The sequence below is a fragment of the Triticum dicoccoides genome, chromosome 2A, assembly GCF_002162155.2.
Source record: "Triticum dicoccoides isolate Atlit2015 ecotype Zavitan chromosome 2A, WEW_v2.0, whole genome shotgun sequence".
Classification (NCBI taxonomy): domain Eukaryota; kingdom Viridiplantae; phylum Streptophyta; class Magnoliopsida; order Poales; family Poaceae; genus Triticum; species Triticum dicoccoides.
In genome coordinates, this window is record NC_041382.1 from 644,423,305 (window position 1) to 644,431,736 (window position 8,432).

Here is an 8,432-nt window from a genome sequence, read left to right on the forward strand (position 1 = left end):
TAAGGGAATGTACCAATATGCTTAGCAAGATAGGTTCAGTTTGAGTTCCGCACTTGTTAATCATTTTGCTCGACAAGCTCATGGTGCTCAAGCTCAACGGAGGCCTCGGCACCACCATGGGCTGCACCGGCCCCAAGTGAGCACCCCACCCCACCCATCCTCTTCACTGCTCCAGATCAATTGATTCACCTTGCATATGTGTGGATCGTGCTACTTCAGTTAGATTTGTCCCGACACTGTAGTCTCGCAGCTTGCATATGTGAACTCGACTGCTTCCAAGCATATTAGTGAAATTAGTCATAAAATTGCTATTAACTGTACTCATTGTTCATTCTTGTTGTGACATCTTTATTACTCTGACGTAGTCCAGTTAAACTAGTACCAGTTTCATGGAGAAATGAAATTGTGAGTGGTAGCTCCTTTGGTCCAAATAAATAGTTCGATTAATCTGGTTCTCTGATCAATGTTATCAAACATTAAGGCTATCAGTGCTCTTTATCTTTTTGTTTACGTATATTTGCTGCAATTTGACATAAATGACTGCTGCCAGCCTGCACTACTGAATATGACCATCCACTTATTTTCTAGACTCTGTTAGCCGGTGAAACATTGATCATTTGAACATGGCGTTGTGGTAGACTTTGTACAGAACATGATTTACTTAGGTATTTATTTAGGTGCATGTTTGATGCAGCATGCCAATATTGGAAATATAGGGACTTGTATATTTCCGCTTCATTTTTAAGTTCTACCACCTTCAGCAGGTAATAACATAGCTCACTGCAGACTAAGGCATAGCCTAGTGGTGGAAAGGGGTTGATGCCTTTTCACCCACCCAAGTTCAAGGCATGGTATTTGCAATTTGGATTTGTTGCACCAATTATACTGTAGGGGCCTCCCTTACAGTCTTTCTGTCAAAAAAAAATAACATAGCTCACTGCATGCAGATCTGTCATTGAAGCTTGCAATGGGTTTACATTTCTTGACCTTATTGTGATTCAGATTGAGGTATTCTTAGTTTCTACTGATATTTTCTGTGCACTGACTTGATGTAGTGTGTAATGGTTTGTGTCTGACAAGTTTCACCTGTATGCAGTCCCTGAACAAGAAGTATGGATGCAGTGTTCCTTTGCTTCTAATGAACTCTTTCAACACTCATGATGACACACAGAAGGTTGATATACCACCTGCCCTGTTTATTTTCTATTGAAAAGACAACTTTCTAAATTTGGACTTACACACTTGCATAATGACCTCTGTTTTGTAGATTGTTGAGAAGTACTCCAACTCCAACATTGAAATTCACACTTTCAACCAGGTATGACATTAGTAGTACTTCATCTGTTATATTTAATTGTATCACATTATACCCACTATTTGCAGTGTCAATTAACTGACACATGTTTCTCTCGGAGCCAATACCCTCGCATTGTCTCTGTTTGTGTGATATAGGTGAGCATCCTTAAGCTCGCATGGAGTGGTTCTACGTCTACAGGCGGATGCAGAGTAACAGCGACCAAACTCGACACAATGCGCGGCACAACACCATGCTGGTGCGCTCGGCCTCGCCGCCGCTGACACACACTCACCATGCAGACCGAGCAACACATCTCCATGGCCGGCGCTGGCGCTGCTCGTGGGTACGGAGAGGTCTAGGTTTGATTTGCTATCAGACTTTGTATTTGCTACTCCCTCCATCCGGAAACACTTGTCATCAAAATAGATAAAAAAGGATGATCCTACATACATCTTTTTTGATGACAAGTATTTTGGACAGAGGGAGTACAAGTTTACAGGTTCTGTTCTGTCAAAATCTTCCAGTTCCCAAACAATTTTGCAGTAAAATGGTACTTCTCCGTCAAAACATTCAGCAGGTGTTTTCTTCCCCGTCAAAAATTTCAACAGGTTTGGGTATGGGCAGATTTTCCTCTCCGTCAATTAAACAAATCGCTATGTGAGTTGAAATGGCAGATGAATTGACAACTCAAGCTTCAGTCATTACATCATCGCTATGTGAGGACACAGCACTAGTTGAAATGGCAGATGAATTGACAACTCAAGATTCAGTCAATACATCATGGACAGAGTCCAAAAGTTTGAAGTTCTAAACTGGCTCAAACCAAATACACCGTGCTTCAAGTCAGTTCAATTCAACAACAAAATGTAGTATGAGAGGACAATCAAGCTTCCGCAAAACCAACATAGTCGAATTGACAAGTCTAAAGCTTCAGTCCATACATCAATCATCATGGACAACCCAAAATCAAGACCTTCCGTTTTACCAAAAAAGTTCCTCCCAAGCAAAAGCAAAACAAGCACCAACACTGCAAAGGCAAAGGCTACTTACTTCCAGGTCGGGTCAAACACCACCTGGAACCCGACCCGGGGCTGCTGACCCATGGCACGAAGATCAACATCACCTGTTGCCCGCAACACAATACTAGCCAACCTTTCTTCAAACTGTATCATCCCGCCCACATGAAGATCCGAGCTGAAGCGCCCCTTGAGAGTCAGGGTATTGTCATAGTTGTAGGACAGGCCGCCCGTCAGACAGACTGACCTCTTCTCCGCAACTGGATCGTGGAAATAAGTCAGCTCCGCGGCACCTGTAGCCCTTCCAACCGCCGTGTCAAACATAACCTGGAGCTTCTCACGGTTAAGTCTGCACACCCAAACATCACAGAACATCAGTCCATATTCAGATCTACTCCCTCCGTTCCAAATTACTCAATCGCAAAAATGGATGTATCTAGAACTAAAATACATCTAGATACATCCATACCTGTGACAAGTAATTCAAAACGGTGGGAGTACTTCACAGAGATAAAATAAGGAGGATATATATATGTGACAGGATCTTGTCTTGTGCAAAGAACTCACCTGGTGGACAGACTTCCAAACTCAGTAGTGTCCATCAATAATCCAAGCTCAAATTCCCTGACCAATCCACAAGACTCAAAAGATAACCTTGCACCTCCACAAATCCCATCAGCTATCCCAAACATGCCGGACATGTTGAAAACTGGATTAGCACTGAGGCCAACAGAAGCGCTCAGACAGGCACGACGATGAATAACATCAATTTCAGCCTGCAAAATTGAAAATTCACAAGTCACCATGTCAACATTCAACATTCAAACACTACCAGCAACTTACAAGGTAGAACAACTACAGCTACAACAAGGTAGAACAACTACAACTTTCAAGGTAGAGCACCACTTTAACATCTTTCAAGGTAGAACAACTACAGCTACAACAAGATACCTTAGAAGTGTCACCAAAGGGTAGAACAACTTTCGCCTTTGCCTCCATCTTGTAGTCTAGATATTCCTTGCCATAGCACAAAGTGGTCTCAACCTAGACAAAGAAGATGGCAAAAATCCTAAGGACAATGACCCGCCAAAAGCCAAATCAATTCAACAGGCCAAGATTTACAAAGTCAGTACCGAGGGGTCGGACTTGAGCTCAACGCCAACGCCCAGTTGTTTGTCACAGATCAAAAACCCAGCTTTTCCGATGCCATGGAAGGGCGTCTCCTCGTAATCACCAAAGAGGACCTCTGAAAATTTTGACAACGAAATGAGAACAAAAATAAGATCAGCACAGAGGAAGACTTGCACAGAGAAACTAGGCCAAAGAAACAATAAAACATTACAAGAACAGCAGCAGTCACATGCAACAACCAACATAAATAACAGCATTAATGCACTACAAAGGTACTCTTGAGCTCACCTTTTGCCCTTTTCCCGATGAAGTGAAAAGGAGTTGGCCCAGCACCAAGTTTAAGAAAGGGACGAGGCGCCAGACTTGGAGTTGGTGGGGAGTCCACGGGACTTGGAGGAATGACCGAAGGTGAAGAAAACCCATAGCCCCTAAAGAACATTCCTATTGAGACCAGGAATCCACCCATTAAAGTTTTCAATTCTTTCAACTCTGCAGCAGCCTTCTTCAATCTCTCGTGCATCTCTAGCGGAATCTCCGCGGTCTTCAAGAACTGGTCTGTCTCCTTGATAAGAGAAGACAACTCACTCTCTTCGGCCTCCTTGAGAGCCTCAGCCAATTTCTTGATAGCAGAAGCTTCCTCAACAGCACCTTTCTCAGAAGCCTCAGCAATTCTCTTCGACTCTCTCTCCATTAATTTCTCCAGCCTGGCGAGAAAGTCCTCAATGTTTTTAGCAGCGGGGGATGAGACACCATAGGACTGCCTGAGAGACTCCAAAGTCTTGCCGAGCTTAGCCATTTGGTCTTGCATAGGCTTGCCAGATGCAAGAACACGTCTGAACACTGATAAGTAAGGACCCTGGCAGGCAAAACATATACATCCATCAAAATCTGGGACCAATGGAATAAACAGAGAATTGTTTGAATTAAGTTCAAAAAAACTTCTTTGTTTACCACATACCACAGATGTAGTCTTTACCATATCAGACTCATCATGGGCAAAGATATAAAACTCATCGTCTTCAGCACTACTACTTACTGTAAAGAATTCCGCCTCATGAGAAAAGTGTGAAAGATTATTGGCGTAATGTGCCAAAAAACCCGTCATTGCCTTGGCAGTAGTAGGCCTGAGAGAGCAAATAATATGTTTAATAACATGCTAAATGAAAAGGGGCCAACACCACATCAATATCTTATTGTCACAAAAGATGGAACATTAAAGGAGTGTTTAAGCTAGGTAGCATGACAGGATTTGCAAACTGCACAACATTTAAGAGTCATAACAACACTGCAGGTTCCACCTTGGGCTTAAAATTAAAGGTCAGACACACAGAAGTTATTCTTCAAAATACATAACGTCGTTAATTCCATATAGGACAGTAATTTGAAATAATATTTCATGCTGCTAAGGCCCTATACAATGCAAGGTGCTTGAGGTAGATGCTTAAAGAAATAAACCAGTCTTTCTCTAAGCACCAGTGCTTATTTGTAGAGGATAGACGCTTGATTAAGCATCTGTCCTGTAGAAATAAGCACCGGTGCTTATTTGTAGAGGATAGACGCTTGATTAAGCATCTGTCCTGTAGAAATAAGCACTGGTGCTTAAGAAGAACTCAGTTTATTTTACTAACCATCTCCCTAAGCACCTCCCATTGTACGAGGCCTAATTCCTTGTAGGGCACCATTTCAATGGGCAAAGTACCTGCGATAATGTGGATATCCAACACGCTCATCAGCAATACCTCTTGAGAAAGTAGTAAAGAATCTGCACAAGAAGAGCATAGGCACGGGTTGGGGTTGTTGGCAACATATAAAATGGGTAGAAAGCAAAATGATTGAACAAAGTCAGGTGGTTACCTCTTGATGGGATTGGAGGTCTTTCCATTGTCACCAGAGACAGGGCCATGATTAGTACTGCAAGATAGTGTTGAAGACATTCTAAATTAGTGGAACAATACATGAAAAAGATAAATAACAACAACGCAACCTGTCAAGCAGAACACTACTCCCTCCGTCTCATAATGCAAGACGTTTTTTGACACTACACTAATGTCAAAAAACGTACTATATTATGGGACGGAGGGAGTAGGACTGAACAGAACACTAGAACTAATTAATCATAACAACAGGAACAGCGCATGCTAAGAACTTAAATACTTGGTAAGCAGGAAAAAAAGCCACAGGGAAAGGACCGCATAGGCAACGATCAGCATGGCTACTGCATTACCAAGAAACAGTTACTGACAGTAGCAGAACAGTAAATAAGAAAAGCCAAACCATTTTCAAGCATAATTTGAATGGTAAAACTGGGCACATGATATAGTACACTGACAAAACAGTATACATTTCACATTCAGAGGGCAACATTGGCAACGCAATTGACATAGGACAATAGGCAATCTGCACCAAGATGCACTTCCCTTACAACAGGTACATATCTTGGGGTGGAAGAACACCTATGTTTATAAACCGCATTATCCCTACCACATATCTTCATTGCCAAATTAAACAAATAGACATATCACGCATTCTGACTAGCACAGCAATTACATGATTTTAGCTGAGTCCACTGCACTTGAAATTGACTATGAATAAAGAAAAAGAGCAGAAAGGTAAAACAGTCACACGATTTAACATGATAGTTAACAAGCATCTGAGCATAGACTTCACATCCGGAAGATAATAATGTCACATGACGACCATGAATAAACAAATGGCACAGCATACAAGACGTCATCTAAGATGTTGCATATATAAAGCAATTACAGCAGATGATAGATTTCACTTCACTCTGGAAAGGTACTTTTGAACATGTTTATAATATTGGAAGGTGATCATGCGAAGAGCATGACCAATTCTAAAAAATAATAGGCTATGTTTATAATACACAAAAAGCATTTAATATTCAGAGAGGTATCATGCAAAGAGCATGACCAATTCTGAAAAAATAAAAAGCAAGCAATTTATAATATTGGAAGGTGATCATGCGATGAGCATGACCAATTCTAAAAAATAATAGGCTATGTTTATAATACACAAAAAGCATTTAACATTCAGAGAGGTATCATGCAAAGAGCATGACCAATTCTGAAAATATAAAAAGCACGCAATTTAGATTCTGGAAGGTGATCATGCCATTCGAGTGACCATGCATACTAGACAGACGTCACAGGATGCACATCAAAAAATACATCATATAGAGATGCATTCAAAAAAACATGAACATCACAGGATATCCATCTGTCCGGTGCAAGTTTCAGGAATAATAAGAGAAACAAGCAGGACACACATTTGAACATGAACAATAGACACACATCTGATCATGTATTTCACATTGGGAAGATAATAATGTCAGAGCCCTGCTCAGAAGGCCTAATTAAACCACGAAATCGACCACAAGACAGGGGAATCGCATCACGCGCGTCACCAAACCGCACCAGCTCGAAGCTACACAGCACCACGCGGATCAGCCCGTCCCAGCGGAAGAATCTGGACGTGTCCAGAAGATAGATGGGGAAATGAGATGGTCACCTTTTCCAATCCTCACGATCCGCGTAGGTCTCCTCCTGGTAGACATGGGGATCCGCCTGCTCTCCCTGGTCCGGCTGGTCTCCCTCGTCTCCTCCATGGCCTCCCCTGAAAAAACGATGAGGGTGGTGAGGGGGATCGAGGAGAAGAGAGGTCGGAGAAGAAGGGGGAGGTCAGATCGGGGGACGTTACCTCCTGCGGGCCATCGGAGTCCGGCCGGCAGTGTCGCAGCGGCGGCGGTTGGAGGAGGAGGCGGAAGCGGAGCTAGGGTTCTGGATGGGGATGCGGGAGGGGGAGGGGTCGGGGAGGGGAAGTGGCGAAATGAGTCGGGTCGGGTGGGCGGCGCCGTGTTACGGGGTAGTCGTGCCGGGCCTTGGTCGGTGGGCGACGCCTGGGCCTTGGTCGGTGGGCCGGCGAGGCCTGGGCCTTCTGCGGGCGAAATGGTGTTGGGACTTGGTCGGCGGGCGAACTGGTGCTGGGCCTTGGTCGGCCGGCGAAATGGTGCTGGGCCTTGGTCGGCCGGCGAAATGGTGCTGGGCTATGGCCAGTTTCCGTCCTCTTGTTGGAAAGAAAGAAACAAAGAGGAAACTGAGTTCGTCTCCGCTGCAGGGGGAAAAAACGTCAGTCGGGCAAGAAATTTGCAACAAGATAGAACGAACGCATCTATGATACGTAGCAATGATCTTATCATACCATGGCTACCAGGAGGAGACCTTGGCGGATCCTGGCGGGCATGGTTGACGGACTTTGCCCCAAAAACTTGCAGATCCAAGGAGGAGGTCGCCGGACTTTTGCTCCAAAAGAAAAAAAAATTGTAGATCCAAGGAGGAGGTCGCCGGATCTGCCAGATCCTGCCATGGGTGAGTACCAATGGATTTCATCTTCGTATATATCATATATACAATACAAACAACTCATGTAGGTACCTAGTAGAAAAAGATATCTTTGACCTACCGTACCATGGTGGCCATCTTGTCTTGAAGAGAAGAGAGGCCTCCATCCATGAATCCTGCTTGTGCCTTCTTCCGTTGCTTGGCTGTGTTCCATGGAGAGGAGAAGGAGAAGGAGAAGATTGGGGCGGCTAGGGTTGGGTTGGGTTGGGTTGGGACTTGGGAGGGAGGCGGAGAGGGAGCCCAAGTTATATATGGCAGCTGCGAGGCGAGGCGATAATTCAGCTCAGCCTCCCCCGGCTGAAGCTGAATCAGTAGCAGCCCTCACTCCCACTCCCTGGCCCACGCGCCAGCGACACAAGGACAGACGCGCTGTCCACGTCGCGGGGCCCACACGGTCTCCTGGTTGCGATTTTCCTGGCTTTTTTTTCCTTCCTGGGACGGCACGTTTCCTTCATCCTTCAAGAAAAGAAAAATGAAAAGAATAAAAGGCAACAGTAATTAGTACTACTTTCCATCAAGAAAAGAAAAGAAAAAAGGCAACAGAAATTAATACTTTCCCTCAAGAAAAGG

At 44.1% G+C, this 8,432-nt stretch overlaps 2 protein-coding genes and 1 long non-coding RNA gene across 5 annotated transcripts; 1 reads left to right on the plus strand and 2 right to left on the minus strand.

Moving 5' to 3' along the window:
- The first annotated feature begins 80 nt into the window (after nt 1-80).
- LOC119358041 (UTP--glucose-1-phosphate uridylyltransferase-like) lies at nt 81-1,452 on the plus strand. The gene is made up of 5 exons (XM_037624763.1): nt 81-136; nt 948-1,008; nt 1,097-1,174; nt 1,268-1,318; nt 1,414-1,452. The coding sequence occupies exons 1-5, from the start codon at nt 81-83 to the stop codon at nt 1,450-1,452; spliced, it is 285 nt and encodes a 94-aa protein (XP_037480660.1).
- A 613-nt stretch (nt 1,453-2,065) lies between these two features.
- On the minus strand, nt 2,066-7,405 carry LOC119355952 (mitochondrial outer membrane protein porin 1-like). Of its 3 annotated transcripts, none has more exons than XM_037622852.1 (10): nt 7,162-7,405; nt 6,973-7,077; nt 5,299-5,355; nt 5,144-5,206; nt 4,481-4,568; nt 3,733-4,300; nt 3,447-3,559; nt 3,265-3,357; nt 2,881-3,089; nt 2,066-2,662 (listed from the first exon to the last, which is right to left on the minus strand). In XM_037622852.1, the coding sequence occupies exons 1-10, from the start codon at nt 7,173-7,175 to the stop codon at nt 2,344-2,346; spliced, it is 1,629 nt and encodes a 542-aa protein (XP_037478749.1). In that variant the 5' UTR covers nt 7,176-7,405; the 3' UTR covers nt 2,066-2,343. The 3 variants fall into 3 exon arrangements, with proteins under 3 accessions (XP_037478749.1, XP_037478748.1, XP_037478750.1); XM_037622851.1 differs by having other exon boundaries at nt 4,403-4,568; XM_037622853.1 differs by lacking the exons at nt 5,144-5,206; nt 6,973-7,077; nt 7,162-7,405 and adding an exon at nt 5,073-5,143 and having other exon boundaries at nt 4,403-4,568; nt 5,299-5,337.
- Nucleotides 7,406-7,423: 18 nt separating this feature from the next.
- On the minus strand, nt 7,424-8,064 carry LOC119355953. Its single transcript, XR_005171739.1, has 3 exons — nt 7,924-8,064; nt 7,663-7,810; nt 7,424-7,572 (listed from the first exon to the last, which is right to left on the minus strand). It is a non-coding gene; the product is annotated as an uncharacterized LOC119355953 (long non-coding RNA).
- Nucleotides 8,065-8,432: the final 368 nt, after the last annotated feature.